Source organism: Gouania willdenowi, chromosome 2, assembly GCF_900634775.1.
Source record: "Gouania willdenowi chromosome 2, fGouWil2.1, whole genome shotgun sequence".
NCBI lineage: Eukaryota > Metazoa > Chordata > Actinopteri > Blenniiformes > Gobiesocidae > Gouania > Gouania willdenowi.
Window position 1 is genome coordinate 5,398,320 of NC_041045.1, and position 23,322 is coordinate 5,421,641.

The 23,322-nt window shown below is 37.8% G+C and overlaps 2 protein-coding genes across 10 annotated transcripts in view; one reads left to right on the forward strand and one right to left on the reverse strand.

Annotated features, from left to right (window-relative positions):
- The window catches only part of LOC114474074 (type I inositol 3,4-bisphosphate 4-phosphatase-like), a 30,857-nt gene extending 19,632 nt beyond the window's left edge, over positions 1-11,225 (reverse strand). For all 9 annotated transcript variants that reach the window (XR_003675343.1, XM_028464120.1, XM_028464102.1 and 6 more), the window contains exons 1-6: positions 11,102-11,225; positions 2,602-2,805; positions 2,117-2,161; positions 1,789-1,907; positions 772-888; positions 612-691 (exon numbers count right to left, since the gene is read on the reverse strand). Coding sequence is in view for 8 of the 9 variants with exons in the window: in XM_028464120.1 (XP_028319921.1) it covers positions 612-691; positions 772-888; positions 1,789-1,907; positions 2,117-2,161; positions 2,602-2,704 (464 nt within the window). In the remaining variant the exon portion in view is untranslated. The remainder of the gene's footprint in view (positions 1-611; positions 692-771; positions 889-1,788; positions 1,908-2,116; positions 2,162-2,601; positions 2,806-11,101) is intronic.
- Positions 11,226-12,151: 926 nt separating this feature from the next.
- On the forward strand, positions 12,152-22,601 carry LOC114474102 (sodium/hydrogen exchanger 2-like). Its single transcript, XM_028464133.1, has 13 exons — positions 12,152-12,675; positions 13,787-14,112; positions 14,756-14,893; positions 16,388-16,638; positions 16,897-17,114; positions 17,186-17,385; positions 18,516-18,605; positions 18,873-18,943; positions 19,022-19,189; positions 19,287-19,392; positions 20,344-20,460; positions 20,538-20,631; positions 21,819-22,601. Exons 1-13 carry the CDS (start codon positions 12,405-12,407, stop codon positions 22,106-22,108), a joined length of 2,340 nt encoding a protein of 779 aa, XP_028319934.1. The 5' UTR covers positions 12,152-12,404; the 3' UTR covers positions 22,109-22,601.
- Positions 22,602-23,322: the final 721 nt, after the last annotated feature.

The window sequence follows — 23,322 nt, forward strand, 5'->3', positions numbered from 1 at the left end:
CCTTGCATCAAGACCAACGAGGTTTTACAACATACGCGTGTTTTGTAGCAACTCCAAGCATGAAGCAATATTTAGAAAAGTAGAGAAATTGTGAAAATTGGAAAAACATTACAAAGAAAATAAAGAATAATAGTAATAAAATGTATGAATACAAAATTGATTCACAATAGAAACAAAAATATTATATATTATTACACTCTATTGTAGAAAGTTTCTTAGTCTTTGGTCCATTTAGCACCACTGTCTCACTAACAAACTAATTTAATCATACAAGAAAAACACTACTGTAAAAATGAATTGAAATATCTTCGTCTTAATGCTGTGAACAAGTAACTTTATTAATTGGGATTTGTACCATTTAGATATTTAACTTATCTTAAGCTTAATTTGGTTAATTTGCCATTTAAAACAGTTCGCAGCTCATATTTACATCATAATAAACCAACAAAAACATAGTAGCCACAAAAAGAGAGAAAAGCAGAATAAGAACACTACAATAGGCAGATAGAAGAAAAGCATGAAAAAAGCCAACATAAATATCAAATAATAAATCCTCATGAATGCACTAGTCTGACATTGTGATTTCCTTGCTGTTGCTGTGGTAGTGTTACCGTAGCTCCAGCTGTAATATGTGGCTCTTCTCCAGCAACAGCTCTTTCACAGTAAACAGTGCAGATCCCAGCATATACATCTGAACAGGCAGGGACACGGACAGACTGCCGTTAGTCTTGGTGTGTGACTGTACCAAGATAACTCAAAGTTATTGTTTACCGTTCCCTGTGAGCGGTCCTTCACATCGTACACTGAAAGTTTAACTTGGGTGTGCTGGCTGATGTTGGACTGCTGGAAAAAAGCCACACTGCTGAGGAACACGGGATTACAGGTGCCCTGAGTGGGGGGGGGGAGAACCAAGATTAGCATCAACATATTAATCCTCTAAACCAGTGGTTCCCAACTTTTTTGCATCGTGACCCTATTTTGGTATCAAGAATTTCTGGCTGACATCTATCCCTTCTATCTAAATTCTACGATCTTGGTTTGACCTCTGTCATCTATCTAAACTATGACCTTGGTTTGACCTCAGTCTGACCTCTATGGCATTTATCTAAACTCTATGACCTTGGTTTGACCTCAATCTGACCTCTATGCCATCTATCTAAACTCTATGACCTTGGTTTGACCTCAGTCTGACCTCTGTGGCATCCATCTAAACTCTATGACCTCGGTTTGCATAGCTCTCTTTGTGAAAAGCAGTTATGTCGTGAAGGAAAGCCGAGACGCCATTTAACTTTTTAGTTGAGTTTTTTCATCTTTTTTGAGCTGTCAAAATGAGCTGTTCTGCAGTAAACTGTTGGTAGAATTTCCAGAAGATACTGGGTTATAGATGGCATAGATGGGCTGCATAAGTTATCAGGGCAGAATGCTAAACGGGCGGGGCGTGTTAGCAAGGGACCCTACTGTGCAGACTGTGGCTCCAAATGACGTAATGATGTGCTAGACAGAAGCGTCCTGCACTCAAGAACGTTGAGTGGGAACAGCTACAGTGCACACCCACTGATTGAAACACATCATTTGCAGGAATACTCTAACTTCACCTCAGTCTCGTCTCTATGAAGATGGATTGAACCATGTGATCTCTGTAACCTTGGAATCACGTCTTTGTGACCTTGGTTTAACCTCGGTCTGACTTCTAAAACTTCTGTCTGACCCCAAAGACCTTGTTTGACTTTCCATATGACCTTTAAGACACTTATTTGTCAGTCTGACCCCATTTGACCTTTATCTGACCTCTATGATCTCCGTCTGGGTGTGTTTGGTCCAAAAGGCCTGGGGGGGCGTCGTGCAGCTGACGGCTATGAAGCTGTTGGGTTTCCGGTCCAACACCGGTGTCAGCAGGTCTGAGCACACTAAGCGAGGAAACACAAACACACGGTTACAGACACAACTGACTCACAGCGACAACCTGCTTAAACCAAGTCAAAGTTATAACGGACTTTTCACCTAAGATTTACTCCTTTTGTTACATATTTGTAGATAAATGCCAACTTTCATCATGGCTTAAGAAGATATTTACGACACCAGTTTTTCCAACGTATTAATATCTATTGTGACTTACCCATAGTAAACTCCAGCACAGGTTCCTCTGGATCCTGCCAATTTCCTGCAGAGCAAAATTATTTTCGTGTTTTAGCAAAAAATAACATATTAAATGACACTATTTAAAAAAATATCACTGAACAGAAAATGAAATATACTTGTGTGTTATTTATGTAGCAATTGAATACCGGTAAGTAAGGTAAATAAGGTAAGCAATCAAGTAAATAATGTGGATTTTTTTTTTTTTTGTATTAACATTTTCCCATTCACTTCTTACCAATAGACCAACCATAGTCATTGATTATATATTTTGCAGATAACAAATAATGAAATATTCATTTTATGTAGTGAACAACTCAAACTGAGTTACTTTATGTAGATTGAATCTGTTAACTCGAAACTAAATGATAGGTATTTAACATTTAACAATATTTCCCCAAAAACATGAAAACCAAAAACAAGACTTTATTGTAAAAGGTTGTTTCCATGGTAACCCATTCTCACCTGCCAGCGCTAGGTCGATCATCTCACTGGACAGCTCGAACGTGGTGGTGTACACCGACCACGGACGCTGGGTCCTGGAGCCGCGCTCTCTGACCCCCGCCATGGTTGTCAGGGGGCGGAGCGGGCCGACGCACACTCCCGTCACACACTCCCATGTGACGCGGGCCTCATCTTCCTGTGCAGATCCACCAAGGCTCGGGAACACTGAGGGATAATAAATAAAAATAAATATATAAGGGATAATACATAGAGCCAGGGTTGGGGTCAATTTTAATTGTAATTGCCCAATTAATAATTAAATACAGTTAGGACGTAATTATAATTATATTTGAAAAAAATTGTTGCTGTTGTAATGGTAATTTAATTGTATTTGACATTGAAATTCAATAAAAACTGTCAATTACAATTTAATTAAAGGCAAAACTGTGGAACCATGTTACAGTTCACAGTCAAACAAATAAAATGCATTATTAAACAATTATTAAAATGTGTTGATATCAACTTTTCCCACTACCTGCCAGTGGGAGCTACAGACACCCACACCAAAAATATTAATACCAATATTTTCATTAATTAGGAAGCTTAACAAGGGAACCAAGAATTGAGAAACAAATTAGATGATGGATTCACATTTTTTAGTGTATTTTACACCTGATTCAAGTCATGGGTCAAAACTGACTCGTTATCATAAGAGATGCTAACAGAAAGCTAACACAAGGAGTGTTACGTATTATGGTTTTATTTATTAAAGGCTCTGAAATTGTTATTAATTGTACTTTAGTAATTGAGAATGTAACTTGTAATTGACTTACAGGGGAAAATAATGAATTTACTTGCAATTGGAAAAAATGCCCGTCAGCAAAATCATAGGCGAGTTGTAACTGAACGTGGATATTTGAAGACGTAATTGTAATTGACCTCAACCCTGCATAGAGCACAAACCGTAGCATCCAACATCTTGCCTCTCTCATCATTGTCCTCATTATCTGAAGACCAATTAACCCATTTTTCTTTTTTAACAAAGCTACGAGATGTGTTGTGATCAGTAGGTGTGATTCCTATTTTCAGACACTGGTCTCTGAGGTCTGACTGCTTAGATTCAGCTGACCCACATTACTGAAAGACAGAACGACGACAGCAGCTCCTTGGTTGATGGTGGATGTTAGTTGGACTGGATAGAGAACAGATCACTGAAGTGAAAGCATGTATTTATCTAACCTCAAATGCTTTATTAATACATTGTCCAAACATAGATGTAAGTGAAAACTAGCTTGAAATGTTAATTCACAATTTGCATGTCTCGATACAATACATCCCAATCCTGAACGATAGATATACATTGCGATATAAATAATTTCAAATTTCACCTTTACGAGTACAAAACGGTATGAAACACAATTTATTTATTTATTTTTTAACTTGCGAGAAGAAGTAAATGGTACCCAACTGTAATTCAAGGACCAAAACAAGTGGTATGTTTATAAAACTGTCAAATTATTATTATTTTCTTTTTCAAAGTTTGACTTTGGCTTCTACAACAGATTCTGATTCTGTTAAGTTCTTCAATTCTTTAAAAATATGCAAAATTAAATTAAATGTTTTTTTTTCATCAAAAAAATCGCCACATATCGTCAAATGGATTTTGTCTTACACCCTTATTTCCTGTATGGAAAAAAACTCAACCTTAAAAGTTCCCTTGAATATAAACAACTTTAATTGTTAATAACCCTTAAAAAACACTTAACCTCACCCTTCTTAAATATGCCTTCAAAATAAAACTTAAAGTGAAACAGAAACACTCCAACATGTGCCTTTGATTAAGTGCATTGGCATCTTTGATAAACATTGTGTGCATTAAAACAAGTATTAAAGAAAATATCCATATATTCCCACCATGAATATCTATTACTTACACTTTTCTTTAAATATTTTACTTTTCAGGACTATTTCTAAAAATAAATATTTGTCAAATAAAATCTAAAGCTACAAATTAGCCGAGGCTTTATTTGACAGTTTTTTTTTTTTACCCAAGGAGGCAAACAGAGTCACTTTTTCCACTGCTAGAAACCTGCGTGGTTGGAGATAGCTTACAACATTAACCAGCTGCACGTCTTTGACTTCCTGTCTAGGCCTTTTTAAAGACTTCTTTGTAAACCAGAAGCAATGGTTTCACACTAAAAAGGAGGAAGTTTCTTCTCCGAGTATTTTTCCTTTAAAGACATTAAATTTTAATCTTTTTTAAACTCGACATTTAAACCAGAACCAACTACTGAAACAAAGCAGGCCTGTCAGTCAAAACCCTGGGACTGATCCAAACACAGTCACGACCAACGCAAAGGATCTGCAGTACAAGGTGGCCATAAAAGGCTGTGCTGGACCTCTCATTCTGCTTGTGTGTGTGTGTCACAATCACACACACCCTGTATAAGCCTCAACAAATCCAGGTCAGAACTCCTGACACAGAAAGGGCTGATCCATACGCCTCAGAAAGGATTTCAGTTCAGCAAAGTACGAGCACAGAGAATTCATGCACAAACTTCCTCCTTAAATGCCTCCCATGGATGTTTTGGGACAATATCACACATTTACAAGCAATCTTTCACCGTAAAATGGGTGATAAACAAACCAATATGCCAAATTTTGCCCATATCCCTGTTTAAAATCTCATGGCAGGTGTTATGGTTGGAATAGTGACCATGATATCCCGTGATTAAAAATTAATGCAGAGTTTTATCTGAAGTGTGTTCTTAATGTGTGGGGGGCTTTCAGCTCAGCAGGTGATCATTAAACCTTGTGATCATCAAGACAACATAGTGGTTATACCAGAAACTAGTGTTGGGCAGTGTGACCAAAAACTTAAATTACGATATTTTTTCTAAATTAAAACAGTTTTTAGTATAGTATGCTTTTTTCAGCACAACTGTGTGTTTACCACTTTATTTGAATGATTTAGAGAATAATCACTGCAGTAAATGGGCTAGGAAAGACCTATTTTAAATATTGTAAAAAAACATTAATATCCACACCAAAGTCCATTAAATAATCTGGGACTTTAAGGACTGAGATGTCAGCGAATGCCGTGAGATGGGGGCAGGGCTAATGGCAGCTGCCCATCGATACTATTTTACAGCCATTTATTGTCCAGTTGTTGGTTGACATTTCCCTTTGTTTACTGGAACTGAAGCCAAAGTCCAACCAACCACATGAAGGCAAGCGATGGACACGTGATTAAAGAAAATGTCCGAGATGTCAATAATAAAAAAAAAAATTCCTCACTCTTGAAATGCTTATTTACTAAAATACTATCAACTGTGTATGTATAATGTATAAAACCTGGTCTGAGCGCCATCATGATTCAGGTTGGCTGTGCGGGTGTTCGCACGTTTGCTTTTGTATAAGGATCTGCATTAGAATAAAGCATTAATAATGTCTTTAGGGGGCCACAGCAGATAAAGGCCTTTCACATGAAAATGAGCATCACAAGCACACACACAAACTGGACACAGCGTCCTCTGTATCTGTCTCACCTTTCATTCTGGTTTAAGAAACACAACTAACTAATGCTCCATTTTCAAGCTGAACCTTCCACTTATACTTCCAAAACTTTACGGATTCCCTGCAGATACGACAGTGCAGTTTCAGAGGGGCAGCGAAGACCATGACTCGACAGATCGATGACATTAGTGCACTCGTCGCCATAAATAAAACCTCTTTATTCCTCTCACATCCACGTCTGCCTGCAGCGCTGCTGCTGCATTAGCATCATGTGACGCTTAAAGCTCGCTGTCCCTTCACTCAAGCTTCACCTGTTGATGTGTTACTTCAGCTGGTCATCCTTATAACTGCTTACATGTCAAAGCAGGAGTAAGATTTTAATACTTTCACTTTATGTTTTACATTAATCTGAGTCACAATACACGTGTGTGATTGAGTCAAACTCATTCAGATTTCATCATGACTTCTACACTAACTTTAAGCTGTAAAAATGTATACTTTACAGCTAAATATGTATGATGACAGAAAAACAAAAAACTAGGGAGAATGCTGTACGCTGAATTAAATATTTGTGTTGACGTTAGATCGTGTCATTTGATGAGAGTAGGTTGGCTTTGAAGATGACGTCACAGTTTATACAAAACAATAAAAACATTTCCCAAATTCCAATTTACATTTTATTGTTTTTTTTCTCTCCCTAATTTTATGTAATTACTGACACACTAAATGTCCCAAACCCATGCCAAAAATGTCTAATAGGTCTCTTATTAATTATTGTATTTTTTTTTTATATGCTTTAAAAGTTAAAAAGGTACACTCAAATCCTGCCAAATGCCAATGTCACAAGATTTCTCAGCGTAAGGTTTTTGTGCAGTGTTTGATAGCGGCGGTCTATCTCTTCCTAGCACGCAAACAAAAACAAAAGACAAAGTAAAACAATGAAAAAAAAAAGAGTAAAAAAAAACACCACCACCAAAATACAGAACAAGAAAATAGAAAAATATTAATTAAAAAAAAAAAAAGTCAGATTTTAGAAAGCTGCATCAATATTTCTTAAAGTAAAACAGGTGAATAATATCTCAAATGTTACTTTTCCTACTTTTTATATTTACATATGTTTCAGTTATAATTTAACTCAGAATTGTATTATGTGCCCTCACTCGTTTATTTAAATGAAGAGAACATATTATACCATGTTATTGTATTTAGCAATATACATAAAGATGTACATGTGAATGCTACTGTTCTAAGACTTATGACTAATTTTGCTGTTTACATGAGCTTGCCATTGGTGTTATATTATAGTTCAAGTAAAAAAAAAAAAAACTCAACCGTGGTGGACTTAAAAATGAGATCTGAATTAGGTTTGGGATGATGTATTGCTCACTAAATCACATTTCCTGTTGTCCTATCTTTAGCAGCAGTTTCACTCTTGTTCTGATGACTCTTAATTTCCTCTTTATCATCAATAATTAATGGCCTATGAGCTTATCAGGTTCTCTGCATGGAGAGACACACTGGCTCTGAATATCTGTGCAACAACACACAAACAGATCAGCTTTGTGTTCAGGGTGTGCTTGTGTGTAGAGAAGCCTACAGGATCCAGACTGTTTACAGTAAAACTTCTTCATCAATAATATGCTTTCAAAAAGGGAACATGACACTATTTCTGTGTCATCCAACACTCCCCGTGAAAATAATCCTCGGTGGTTTCAAGAGCATTGAACTGAAGGGTTTTTTTTACATTAAAGGAAAGGACACGCCAGTGTGTTTAGGGCCGATCACTGATTACGTCACGTGATCAACTAGAAATTAGGCTTTTTAAAAACAAATGAATCAACATTTAGAATAAGGACCGATCGGAGCATTTTCACAGGAAAGTACAGAGCCATTTGTCTGTATTTTTTTTAGTTTTGTTGGTTGTTTTGTGTATTTTTAAATTAAATTTGTGTATTCTTGTTGTCATTCTTAAATATTATTTTGTCATTCTGTATGTTTGTGTTATTTTGTGTGCTTTTGAAGTAAATCTTAAGGCTTTGTTTGTCCTTTTGTGCAATTTTTAAGTTATTTGTTGTTGTTTTAAGTAATAATTAAGGGTGGAACAACATACAAAGGGATGTTATATGATATTGGGCTAAAGATAACAATTCGAGATTATATTTTTGGAAAAGGAAACAATACAAAAAAAAAAAAAAAAACACTGCATTTTATAAATAACAATGCTTTATTTGATGAATAAAAAATAAACAATACCATAAATGAGGCCAATCTCTTTCTGTTTAAAGCCAAGACCTCTGACCATGATTTCATTGTATGTACGGAATCGATGGATAATGAAAAGAAAAACATTCTGATTTGGATTGTGTATATTTTTATCTGCTCCTTACTGTGCACTTACATCTTCTGACTGTTAGGAAGCTAATGCAGCTACTGTAGCTTTGTTATGCCTGCGCCACAGGTGAGCGTCTGCTGAGTCACAGTGGTGCCAACGCGATGCTACAAATCAAATCTAAATGGATCAAAGCAGATCAGATGGCGCGGCTAACATGTTTTACTCAATGGGACCTCAGCTGTGAGGCGGAGACGAGCACAAACAGCCCTATTACAGCCTCAAACGGTGACCATAATAAACCTCTGTGGCTGCTTCAACTGCATTACATCATCCATATTTAATGCTGACAAGCAAGACTAACAGGAGAAAAAAAAAACCCCACAGAAGACCACACAGGACACCACAAAAGTCAAAACGAGATTAAAAATCTCTCATAAATGAAAAAATAAATAAAACCAGATCAAATAGTTGTAAAAGGAGAAGAAACAAGATGGTTTCACCACAAAATGAATAAGCAGCAGCCAAAAAAAATGCATGAAATTTTAAAAAAACAAAACAAAAAAGGACACCAAATATTCACACAAAAAACATTACCAAATGTAAGGGTCTCTGATTTTCCTTGAACACGCACAGAAATGACAAACTTCATAGAAATGACCATACTGAAAAACACACCAAAAATATTCAAACCTATATTTTAATTGATTAAGAAGCCTACCAATGTAATCAATAGATAGGAAAAAAATTAGATGATAGTTACTTGTTTTTGGTGTATTTTACAGCTGATTTAGGACCTGTTATCATAAGAGATGCTAACAGAAAGCTAACACAAAAGGAAGGTTATCTTTTATTATGTGATTTATTTTAGGCTCAGTAATTGTGATTAACTGTAATTAGGGATGTCCTGATACAACTTTTTTCCTTCCAATACGATACCGATATTGCAGCCTTGCGTATTGGCCGATACAAATATCGATCCAATGCGATATCGGCACGAATCATACATTATTTTGTAGTGTGCAATGTTAAAAAAGGCTTGATCAAGTGATGTCACTCAAACAGAGAACAATAGTCAACAATTCAAGTTCACTTCAATTACTTTTTACTGTCAGTATATGGGGAACAACTGAGGGCGGGGCCAAAAACAACAAAAACTTATCGGAGCGCTTATATCGGAGATTTTAGACGTAGTCCGATAAAATCAGATATTAATTTTCGGGCTGATATCGGACCGATATCCAATATCAATATTGGATCGGGACACCCCTAATTATAATTGAACCTTAGTAATTGAGAACGTAATTCTACTGGACTTTCTGTGGATAAAAAGTAATTGTAATTTAAATGTAACTGGAAAAAATGCTGGTTACTGTAACCATAACTGAATTGTAATTGAGCATGGATAATTGAAAACGTAATTGGAAATGAAAAATGTAATTGACCCCAACCCTGCCCCCTGTGACCACCAATATATTATAATATCTACATCTCATCTGAATGTCTACATTAAGTCCTTCTGCTTTTTATCTGCAGTTGAAATAAACATCTGTAAAAGAGAAAAATGAAGAATTTAAAACACAAAGCGTTTCTCCACACAGCTTACATATACAGAGTAATTAGTTATATATGTGTACAGCTGTACATACAACTGTAACACGGTTTACAGGTTTTGCGTAAAATTATAACAGATGATTTTTATAGAATTTCCATGCCGATTACAATTACAAAAAGATATTATAAAATACCAACCAAGTATGAGGTGTGTTTGTCAGTATTATCATGTATAAATGTAAAACTAGGTTCAAACAAACCCAAAAACCACCAGTGTGTCCTGGAGTCTCACTTTTTATTTATTCTCCAGTTGCTCCCAATCAGCAATCATACAGCACAAATACTGTCACACTGTTTCACATTAGTGGATTTACTTTCATTCAATTCAAAATATTTTTTAAATGGATTTTTAATTGAGTTTGTTCTCTTTTTTATTTTTAAATTGCTTATTTTCAAGTGGCAGCCAGATAAAAATAAGTCTGAAACTCACTTTTGGGTCCCAGTTTGCACTGGGTAAAAAAACCCCAAAAACAAATCAGCAATATTTACAATTCAAAATTTTAACTAAATATTACCATCAGATGACTTTCACTAGGTAAATAAATATTTTAGGTCAAAAAAAAAAAAAAAAAAATACTGTCAAATTTTGGAACAAATGGCATTGTGTTGTACTGCCTTCAAAATAAAACATGATAAAAAATAAATAAATAAATAAATAAAAAAATAAAACATGATAATTCCATAGGTGATGATGACCCATTAAAAATGAGTCTGCGGCCCACTGTTGGGTCCCAACCCATGAGTTGAGAACCACTGCTGCAAGAGCATGCAGAGCTTGAACGTTTATACAAAGCGATGACAGATGTTTACATTGCATTTACACACGCACGGATGGCTTTGCAGGATGTGACGCACGCGCACACACACGCACACACCTGAGTTACGCAGAGCACGCGCACAGGGTCACGTGGTGCCCGGTGCTCTGTGATGATACTCGGAGCTTGTATCATGTCTCGTCTTCTGTTGCCATAAAAGTCAGCAGCGACGAGGTTTCACACCAAACTAATCCGCCTCTCAGACACCCAAACACGGTCAGAGCTTGTGTACACAGTCGCTACTCACCGGCCGAGCCCCGTGTTGTGAGAAATGTTGAATTCAGACGGAAAAACTTATCAAAGACGCAGGAAGTCTTTCCTCCTCTCCGAGACTCTAGACATCTAACTGCAGCAGTCTGCGGGGAGGCCACGCCCCCTGCGGGTCATTGCAACTACGTCATCACGCAGGGGGGCGACGCACACCGAAAATAAAGTTCATTTTGGGTTTTTTTTATTGAGCAAAAGTGCACAGTTAAATATGCAGATAACAACGATCAATAGAACAATATATATAGCATAGCATATTAAAGTCAAAACCACAAGTTTGATCTACACAGAGGAACAAAATAGAGACAAATAAAAAATAAAATAAATAATACATACATAAATGCTTTTAAAGGGGATATTTTAATGTAGAATACAGATTTAAAGGGGGCTATGGTTTTTCTGTCAATGCAAATTATTTAATCATGTTGAGCAAGTTTTTTGCTATTCTTTATTTTAATTTTATTTTTTATCTATATGTTCCAGCTTCTTTAACTTCATAACAGTGAAAGTCACACAGGTGGACATTTCCGAGTGTTGCATTTACAGAGATATGGCGTTTGCATGTTCTCCACAGCGTTCTAGCATTCAAATAGAAATGGGTTTGGGTTTTTTTCTCGGTACTTTAGCGATTTATTTTTTTTTTGTGTGTGTGTGTGTGTGTGTGTGTGTGTGTTTTCCAATGGACATACAGTACATGGACAAAAGTATTTGGCCACAATTGTTTTTCAGGGTTCTCAAGTAAACACCAATCTTAAAGCATCAGGATACCTAACACATTTTGGACATTGTTATGCTTCCATCTTTGTGAGAACAATTTGAGGATAAGGCCCTTTGGGATGAACTGGAACTAGGCCTTCACGTCCAAAATCAGTGCCTGACCTCATATAGTCTGTCTTAATTCCTCATGACTCTTTGAAACATGCTTCTCTACTGCCACTTGCTGACATTCGCTGGTCTTACAGTGTGTGATTTAAACTCTCAGCCTCTAAAACCTGCACTTCCAGCTGTGCTCAGACCTGCAGCACTGCATTGTCACACTGGCTGTACCTGTTGTGCACGCGGCAAATTGTCTTCAATGTCCTTTTTTAACCAGCTCCACCCATTGAGCAGCTCAGACGGTTCAAACCACAACTCGTTGGCTTCTGTTGGAAGGAAGTGTTTGGATTATACAGAGGAATTTGTGTTAGGGTGTCTCAGTGGACATGAAGTGTGGGGTTCACACATGCTTACAGCAGAATTAAGAACTTTTTTGACTGTGGTTTGAAATCAAAGGGACTGTAGACATGTGGGCACGATCCGGTTCTTCGTGGTTTGCTCTTCTCCTCGTTTTCTCCTGCTACGCTGGCGGGAAACCTGAGCTCGAGGTGTCAAAACCCTCTCCTCCAACAAACCTTCAGAACGTCAAACCTTTCCACGATGGAGACCATGAGCCCCAGGCGTACCCCGAGGAGGAGGAGAGAGGAAGGCTTCCCGTTTTCACCATGGACTACCCTCGTATCCAGGTTCCCTTTGAGTTCACTCTGTGGGTGCTACTGGCATCCTTCTCCAAAATCGGTAAGATGACCATTGACAATACACCCACAAGGAACGAAACATGCTAGTTTTAACTACTTTGGGAAACATGCAAATACTTTAATTTCCTGTAAAGGTAACAATCTCAACTTTTTACCTCTGAAGTCAAACAATAAATAGTTGTTACATTCAACGTATAAAAAAAATAAACCATTTCTCTTGATATTATTGGCTCCTGAGAGACTACAAATCAACCTAACTGGACCACTGAGGTATGTAACCTGCTGCACCTTGGTGCAGTTTCAGTTTTGTGACAATGGAGCATTTATTTATTTATTTTTTTTAGAAGTTACAAGGCTCTTTATTGAAAGTAAGAAGGAAAAACCAAAGAGCAACGCCACTGTTTTAAAAATAAAGGTTTTAAAACGCTCAGAGAAATCCACAGATTAGTGGCCAGTTCTAACTTTTTTTGTCACTTGATGAATTTTTAATTACTTAAAAACATTTAGGCAAAAAAATTGACATTATTGCTATTAGGGCTGAAAATAGGCGTCAAATTTAAAGCTGCTACCACGAATATTTTTTTTCTATTTGATAAAATCCAAGCATATGTCTCATAGGTCGATAAATCGAACATCATTTACTCCAAAAAGAAAGGAAAAAGGTGCTTGAAAGTCTCTAAACACTCCATTTGTTGACATCTTCCCTCATTGCATTGTGGGATATGAAGTCCTATAGACGGAAGTGATTTTACATCATTATTACTGTGATTTCTTGTGTTTCTTTGCCTGAATGAGGAAGACAGTGATTCTCTTGAAACCATTTTTGTTCCAGTTTGTTTCCCATATTTCCCTTGATATCAGAATGAAGTAAAAACACTTCTCCATGACTCCAAATCCCACAACTTTTCATGGGAATTAACTTTCAATTTTTTAAATTTCTCATTAATTCCCATGGAAAGTCTCCACCATTGAAAATTCCCATAATTTTGCAACCTTCGTTGAAATGTTATGTTTTTTTATTGTATTCTTTTTGATTGGATGCAAATATTCATATTTAGATATTATACAGTAAGTTAAATTGCTCCATTACTCAATTAATTCTGATAAGTAATTCTTATGAAAAGCCTACATTTATTAATTTTTGTTTCCAGGTTTCAATATTTACCATAAAATCACCATCTGGATCCCGGAGTCTTGCCTTCTGATCAGCATCGGGCTAATCGTCGGTGCCATCATGCACTCTGTGAAAGAAGAGCCTCCTGCTGTTCTGGACACTGACGTCTTCTTCCTCTACATGCTGCCTCCCATTGTGCTGGACAACGGCTACTTCATGCCAACCCGACCCTTCTACGAGAATGTGGGCACGGTGCTTTGGTACGCCGTGGTGGGAACGCTGTGGAACAGCGTAGGAATCGGCCTGTCGCTGTACGCCATCTGTCAGTTTGAAGTGTTTGGAGTTCAGGATATAAACCTGCAGGTGAGGTGGAACAGAGGAGATGTTATCAGGTTAGACATCATCTTCAAAGCCAAACTACTCACATCAAAGAACACGATTCTTTGGACGGGAAAGTCTTTGCGGAGAGGTACAGAAATACAAAGTCATGAACCAAGTATTTTATGCTGATGCACTTCAAAAGGTAAAAGAGAGTGAGTAATGTGCATGTAAGAAACAATATGAGGGAGAATCTCAATCACATGCAGAGGTTCCCTGCAGTCCCAACATCAAATCAGAACCTGGAAAAGATCAACAATGACACATTGATAGTTGATCAGGTCAACTTTACTGCCTTGGTTTGCAAGATCATGAACGTTGCATTGCAACCGAAAATGAGAAGTGATCAAATTAAGACGGTTGTGGAAGCAGCAGTTGAGATATTAGGAATTAATGAACTTATTTATAAAATGTTAAACCCTTGCAATAACAGTGAAACCAACAAACAACATCTTTACAGAAAAAAATAAAATGAAAAGATAGAACAGATCATACATCTCCTGACTTTTCTCTAGGTTTGACACATACATACTGTAGGTTTTGATACAGGTTCCATTGTTGTCCTTTTTCCAGTTTCTGATCTGCAGGTCTGTATGATCTCACCTGTGCTCCTTGTCTCCTGCTGCAGGAGAACCTGCTGTTTGCGTCCATCATCTCTGCGGTGGATCCTGTAGCTGCTCTCAACGTGTTCGAGGACATCGGCGTCAACGAGCAGATTTACATCGTCATTTTTGGAGAAGGACTCTTTAATGACGCCGTCACGGTGGTAAGTGCACGCCGAGATTATTAAACGTCATTATTTGTTACAATAAATAGCTGAAAGTGGATTCACGCACGACTAGTATTACTACTAATATTATCATCTTATAAAACATTCCTTAACAACTTTGAGAAAAAAAAATCCTAATGTAAAAATAGGAAAATTGATTGTGTTTATGAATTATGTAACAGCAATTCTTTTTTGAGCTATAAAATGTGAAAAATATTGTAAATAAATGACAAATGAATAAAGAAAAAATGAAAATAGAATAAAAAATGGTCAAAATCTAAATATTTGTATAAAGGAAATGAAAAGACTGAAAAAAAATTCATCTGTTTGTTTTCATGCTCAGTGACAGCACATCTGAATGATCGGCTTCCTTCAGTCTCGTCTGACCAGTTCAGGATTGTCAGTCCCAGTAAAAACAATCTGCGTTCTGCCAGGTTTCAGTTGACAGTTTCACTTTTACACTGAACGCTCCGACTGAAACTCTCTGTGAAACAGAGACGGGCAACTTTTCTAACAGAGTGTGGGCGGGAAAAAATGGGATTGTCTGACATGGCGCAATTTTTAAAAATGAGAAATGACCAATCTTAGCATCAATACTGGAAAAAAACAAAGGGTTTTGTGTGTTTTTCATTCATTTTGTATGTTTTCAAAGTCTTTTTGTCAATTTTTGATGTTGTTTTGTGTCCCACTGAAGTCATTTTGTGTACTATTGTCATTCCTTTATGTGTTTTTATTGTTAATTTGTGCATTTTTCCTGACATTTTGTGTATTTTGGAGTCATTTTGTGTGTTATTGATTATTTGTGTTTTTTGAGTTTCTGGAGACTTTTCATGTGGTTTTGTGTCTTTGTCTTTTTGGAGTTATTTTGTGTATTTTCCTGTTTTGTGTGTTTATGTACTCATTTTGTGCATAGGGTGGTGTTACAACTTCTTGAATAACAACTCTGTTTATGTTTGTTTTGGGAGGGCCGTACAAAATTAGGTTGAGGGCTGCATGTGGGCCGCGGCCCACCAGCTGCCCATGCTGCTGCACAGAGATCACTGAACACTTTTCTTCAATATGTCCTAATCTTAGCAGTTTATTTGAGGGTCAGAGGCATCAAACCAAATTTGTAAATTAACAAAGAAAACCGAAAGATATTTAAATGCAACAAAAGACTTGGAAGACATTTATATACCCATTATTAATGATACAGTAGGTCCAAATGTATGGACATCCCAATTTTTTTTTAAAAATCACGATAAATTGCGCTATTAGGATATGATCCGGATGAAACTCAAACCCATCTGACAGAACTGTGTCAAATTTGAATTTTTCATAGCGTAAGGTCTATCTTTGGCTAAATCTTTGTTAAAATCTGTAAGTACTTTTGACATAATAAATGAAGAAACTTCTCACTCCTATTGCACATGTTCACCTTCCTCACCAACATGTTAGTGATGGTGTAGATTGAGGGAATGAATGGATGACTGTTCATCTTCTTACCTGCAGGTGCTGTATAACATGTTCACCTTCCTGGCCGACATGCCAGTGGTGGAGTCATCAGATGTCTTCCTGGGCATGGCTCGCTTCCTGGTGGTCGGAGTGGGCGGAGTCCTGTTTGGTCTGCTGTTCGGCTTTGTCGCGGCCTTCACGACGCGCTTCACTCACAAGACGCGCTCCATCGAGCCGCTCTTTGTCTTCATGTTCAGCTACCTGGCCTACCTGGTGGCCGAGCTCTTCGCCATCTCCAGCGTGTTGGCGTGAGTGGTCGACAGCCAAAGAATCACATCAGATCAGGGTTTTTATTGCAGATCACTGAAGGGGTGTTCAGTATCACTGAACAGTGATAATGATTTCTGATTACAAAGCACATCATAAAATATCGCCTTGATTTGTCATGGAGTACTACTTCTTATTCAACTATTCTTGACTAAAAGATCTTCCGAATGCGATTGTTTCTCTATTCTGACCGATCAAAGTCCATCAGAGTTTGAGACTGATCTTCTTCTTGTGTGCAGCATCATTATGTGCGCTGTCACCATGAAGTACTACGTGGAAGAGAACGTGTCCCAGAGGTCATGCACAACCATCCGACACGTGGTCAAGATGTTGGCCACCATCTCCGAGACCCTCATCTTCTTCTTCCTGGGTGTGGTTACCATAACAACGGAGCATGAGTGGAACTGGGCCTACATCCTGTTCACGTTACTGTTTGCGTTTGTCTGGAGAGGCATCGGTGAGGCTGCTGTGAAAACCAATATTCACCTACACCATTTCATGCCAATCTGAAGATTTTTCTGTACACAGGCATCCTGGTTCTGACCCAGATCGTCAACCCATTCAGGACCATCACCTTTAACTTCAAAGACCAGTTTGGACTGGCCTATGGTGGCCTGCGAGGGGCCATCTGCTTCGCCCTGGTCTTCACTCTACCTGAGAACTTCAGCAGAAAGAATCTCTTTGTCACCGCCTCCATCGCCATTATTATCTTCACTGTCTTCATACAGGTCAGCAGTGGGAGTTCATATTCTTTAGATTCAACATGAGTCAAAGGTTCCACTGAAAATCAATCACTTGACATTTTTAATCCTTGCCCAGATCCTAGTCTTTTGACCATGTCTTTAGATGCGTCCTGTCTGGAAGAACCCTAATAGTTAATGGTCATTTAAAACCAGAACCAAAGATCCAAGGGTCTGGTCCACATTGCTGGCTATAACTCAAATACTTGCCCTTTGTCACAGATTTCGTTCACTATATTTATGGACAGCAAGTGGTGAAGGTTGTCGAGTTCAGGGTCACAGTATTTAGTCTCGACTGTTTGCCGATGATGTTTTTCTCTTGTCCCAGTCTAACAACAACCTCCAACTTTTACTGGTCTATTTGCAGCAGAGTGTCAAGCTGCTGGGTTGAGGATCAGCATCCACAAGTCTCAGGCCATGGTTCTTAATCTGAAAAGAGTGAATTTCCTACTCCAGTTCATGGGGAGAGGTCTTGCCCCAAGCGCAAAAGTTTGGGTACCTCAGGATTCTGTTCATGAGTGTACTGTGGGTAGGATGGAGTGGGAGATCGATGGCGTCTGCAATACATATGTTTAAGCACCCGTTGTGGTGAGGCGAGAGCTAAGCCAGAACACGAAGCTCTCGGTTAAGTCGTCGATCTACGCTCCAATCCTCACCTATGGTCATGAGCTTTGGGTAATGATCCAATGAAAATGATAACAAGTACAGGATGAGTTTTCTTCAGTCTGAACCAGGCAAACGGTATTAGCGGAAGACCATGGATTGGATAGTTCTTCTTTTACTAAGTTCAGTTGTCTGTCAGTTATTTATCCAAAATAAAAGTTGAGTTTAGGAAAAGAGATTAAAAAGGAAAAGATAAGAGAGGAAAGGTGAAGATCAGGAAATTATAAGACAAAACTTTAGAGAGAAATTGACCACAGCACCAATGAATAATACCCAGGTACTGTAAATATGCATGTTTTTGCTTACTCATCAGTTTTCAGGTCCTCCAAAAAATCCCAATCTTGCCATCACAACAATTAAAAGAAATTCAACAAAACCTTAAGATTCAGAGACCTTTGGCTACAGGACGCTGAACCCTTGTTGATCATTTTCCCCTTTACATTCTACCTCTGCAGGGAATTAGCATCCGGCCCATCGTGGAGTACATCAACATTCGCAGGACGAACAAAGACCTGAAAACCATCAACGTGGAAGTCCACTCCAGGGTGAGAACCAAGCCCAGGTTTTGTAAAGTTGCATTCTCTTTTAGGTGGCGGATAGAGGAAAGATGTTTTCCCTCCTCCGGGGACTTTTCACACATACCATTGACCATCCTTGTATGTTTTTGTTTCGTTAGCATAGCACGTTACCACATTTTTATTTATTGTGCATTCCTAATTAAATATAAAATAAAGATATCAGTCTATAGAGATGGTGGTGATGACCGTGTGTTTTTGCCCTTGTTAAACTCGTCTGTTGTGTTTCTGGTTTAGATGATGGAGCATGTGGTCAGTGGCGTTGAGGATCTGTGTGGCCAGTGGAGTCATTACTATTGGAAAGACAAGTAGGAAACTCCTCCTTCACTCCTATCCCACGCAGTATTCCTAGTAACAGAGAGTCAAAGTGAGTTTTATCATCTAAGGTTTAAGAAGTTCAATGATCGCATCCTGAGGCGGATCCTGCTGCGGGACAACAGGGCAGAGTCCAGCATTGTGTCGCTGTACAAGAAGCTGGAGCTGCAAAGTGCCATCGACCTGCTGGACACGCCAATGGGAGACCTCAGTGCAGCGCCCTCTATAGTGTCCCTTCAGTAAGTGACTGTGCATGTACGAAACTGAATGAAGGGCAGCACCAACAGCTGCGGAAAAAGGGCTAACGGTCCGTTTATTGTCTTTGTTTCTCCTCAGCGATGAAAAAAGAGATTCATCTCGACCGAAAAAGAAGTTCCTGGCTGCTGACGTGAGGAAGATGCACGACATTCTGGCAAAGAATATGTACAAGATCAGACAGAAGGTATCCCAGCATGACAACACTCCACTTTGCTGCAATCAATAGTCCAAAAAGAACATTTCACAGTGGTATATGACACAATTCCTTACACTATAGCAAGGGTTCTTAAACTTTTTTGGCTTTCTCTTATTTCTGAATCCAAGCACTCCCTTTGTACGACTACAACTTTTTCCTCAGAATACCAGTAATAGTGATAACATTTTTAAATAATATCATTTTGTAAGTGTGGAATGAAACAGTTTTTAGCACAGTGGTTCCCAACCTTTTCTTGGTCGTGACCTCATTTTGATATTAAAATAAAAAAATTCAGGTGGCCCCAAAGACTCTTTTTTTCTTCTAGAATTAGTGTTTGTTTTATTGTGTTACAAATAGAAAGCAGCCAGGATTAGTGACAAGTTGCAGCAGCTCAGATATACTGTATTTGTAGTTCATATTATTTAAATAGAATAGGATTCCAGACGACGCCACACGCGGTCACGAACCCAAGGTTGAGAAACCCTGATTTAATGCCTCCTGAATTGATTTATTTCTATAGTTTTTATCATTTACGGTCATCTCCCGCCTAGTGTGGGACCAAGATTCACGGTTATATTTTCATTTCCATCATCATTATTATACTATATACATTATTAACTACAATTTTTAACTAAATATAAACATTATGAAATCCATATTTTTCATGCTCACATTTGTTAATATTCCACTCACTTTCTCTTTCCCAAGTACCCCCTGTAGTGCTATCGCATACCCCCGTTTGAGAAACACTGCACTATAGGACACAAATTAGTGCAGAAGTGTGGGGTGTTTTTGTCAACAAAGTGAGGTCAAAGTAAAATTTTTAGTGAGAAAAAATGCAAATATTGCGTATTTTTTCTTTGTTTTCTTTGCTTAAAACTGACCTAATTGATGGTAGGGCCCATGTCTTTGTGTAAATATACTTTTCATGTTTTCCAGACGACTGCTTACACAAACAGATACAACCTGCCTGACAACAGCCAAACCCGAGAGATCCTGATCCGCCGCCACGCCAGTATCAGGCGCAGCCTCGGATCCGGGAGTTTAAGGGAGCTGGTGAGCGTTTTTTTTCCATAAGAAGGAGCTTCACGCACTGCTTTCCTACCTGAACTCAGCTCATCCTTCTCCCTTAGCCATCCAACAGTGTTCCCAGATCCCAAAAGTACTATTCCCTCCAACCTGGTAGTGACCTGGAGTCTGCCTTTCCCCTCAGAAGACGAAGCCATGGTCAGTTCCCTGAAAACAAAGTCCAATAATGTTGTGTTCCCATTCAATAATAAGTGGTTCATTGCGTGATCATGGAAAATGGACAATAATTATTGAATTCATGTCCTGAAATAGAAATATTATCATTATTACTTTATTTATTATTATTATGAAACATAAATTGAGTGGAAAGTAAAATTTGAGATAAAATACACCCTCGAATGCATGTTTGGGGAATGTCTTGTGTGTAAATGACATGTCAAGAGATGGAAATGTCAAATTTCATGCAAAATCTTGCTATAAAATGTCCTAATTACACAAAAAAATGGAAAATATCAACATTCCACGTTCTTAATTCTCAGCTATATGTTTTGAGACAAAATCACGCATTTCCATTTTATTTCTTAACGCAAAATTGGTGGCTGAATGTCTAGCAAGTGGAACCAAAACGAATGGACCTTGCATTTTTTGCCAAAACTTCGCACTTCTGCATCATGGAAATTTAAAATGAAGAAAAATGACTTCACTCAACTAACAAAACCAAACATATTTGCGGAAAGTTTGATAGCCAGTAATGGCATGTAACTAGAAAAAAACTGATGATACGCAAACAAAAAAGAAATAGTTCTTAAAATGCATTTTATTAGCACAACCTTTTGTGTGAGGCCTATTTACCAACTGCAGTTATGAACTCCTGTGTGTTAGTGTTTTTGCAGTTTCAAGTTGCATTTAAATAGACTTTAATTTTGAAAAGAAAATCCAGCTTCCTGCTACTGGCTTCTCCTCACTACAACATCGGACACACAAAAAGTAACATAATAATATAATAAATTATATTTTACAAGTAAAAATAAAAATCAATTTGGCTATATATAGCGATATTTCAGCACGCGATTATCGTATCAATTAAAAAAAATTCAAAATCAATTTAGAAAAATAAATAGGTAAAATAAATTAATAAACAGACTCACAAACCTATTGAAAAATTCGACTACAACAAAAAATGTAACTCAATTGAAAAAAACCTTCTGTTCAATGTTACCACCATTATTTCTTTTAATTATATTCAAATCGGCATGAATTCTTATATTTGCTTCTAATACAGCAACTTTGAGAATGCCATGTTCATTTACTGTCTAATAAATGATTTAATGATGAGAATATTTCAATGTTTTGGCATAGATGCTAACCTGAGTCTGTGCTTGCAGCTCTGGATGAGGTGGATCGTCTCTCACATCGCTCTTCGTCCCACTCTGTGGCACCCATGAGGAGGCTGGACATCATCAGAGAGCAGACAGTCCCTGGGGGCCCGCCTCCTCTGGAACGAGGAGGAGCTGCCGGGAGTGTCAGAGGTAGGAAACCTCCGGTTCCTGCCCCCAGGAGAAGCTTACGTCGAGGGCGTGAGGAGAGCGTAGACTCAGAGCCTGGTGGAGCAGAGGAGGGGACGGGAGAACCTTTACTCAGAAGTCCGTCTTCTGCAGCCCGAGACTCAACATAAAACCTGATTTTGTCTGGATTTGCTTCTCATTGAGCTTCTCAGAGCCATAAAACTCACTGTCCAATAAAGAGATGCTCAAATCCAGACCTTAAAGGAACAAATAACAAGAAAGGTTGATCTCCAGACTTGAGAAAGACATTCAAATTCCTGTGAGTTTCTAGACTGCTCCTCCTCCCTGCTCCACGTCTGCGTATGAGCCACACCAAGGTTGGTCTATGTTCAGACTGCACATGAAGCCGCAGTACCTTGATTTTAAATTTTCAACCAAATCAATAAAACATGAAAATTTAAAAATGGTACACTGATTACTTTTCAGTGAGAAAAAACTGCAATATTTGATGCTTTAAAAAAATAATACCAAATTCTCACCACCTGTTGTTAGAATTGTAAAAAGCCAGCACTTCAAAAAACCCATTTAAAAATGTTTTTATGTTATATACTGTATATTTCTTGCAGTGAACTGTGAAGTCCACAAACAGCTGTTTATATGCCATTTGTTTATTGGTCAGTATGTGATTGTGTGAAGAACAAATAACAAAATAAATATATCTTTTTTCAGGACTTTTTTTTAAAAAAAAAAAAACAGTTTGCATGTTGTGTTTTGTAAAGATTATGGTGGTTTTCTCAGTCCAAAGTCATTCATTTGTATTTCTTGGTATTTTCTAAAGCCTCACATGTTTATAGATTTTACAAATCTGAAAATCATTTATTATGTAAGTTTTTTTCCTTTCATTTTTATAATCTTTACCATTGCGTTTCTTCTGGACATATGGTGTTACCTATAGTCTTTCCTGCATTTTTAAACTGTACTGTCCTATGTAATGGTTGAACCAAAAAAGTTACAATGTACCCTAAGTGCATTTATGCATTTTAATACTTACTTACATTTAGTTCCTCCTGTTGCTATGGTAACATTGGACGATGCGTCTTCTCATGGACTTCTAACATGTTGGTGATGTTCGGTTCGATGTCTTCGTGTACGTCACACAGCTGTAGGCTCCTCGCACTATATATGGCAGACACAGGCAAGTGGCGGTCCGGGGCCCACATGCGGCCATTGGTCTAATTTTGTGTGAACACACAAAATGACTCCAAAAACATACAAAACAACAAAAACATACAAAACAAAACAAAACCCACAAACTGACAACAAAAATACACAACAAAAACACACAAATTGACCAAAAACAACAAACAAAACGACAACGAAATCA

Excerpts from the sequence above, each read along its gene's own strand:
- LOC114474102 (XM_028464133.1), top strand. The coding sequence starts at position 12,405 with ATGTGGGCACGATCCGGTTCTTCGTGGTTTGCTCTTCTCCTCGTTTTC. Across the intron at positions 14,894-16,387 it reads TTAATGACGCCGTCACGGTG|GTGCTGTATAACATGTTCAC; the intron begins GTAAGTGCACGC and ends TCTTACCTGCAG. Across the intron at positions 18,944-19,021 it reads CATTACTATTGGAAAGACAA|GTTTAAGAAGTTCAATGATC; the intron begins GTAGGAAACTCC and ends TTATCATCTAAG.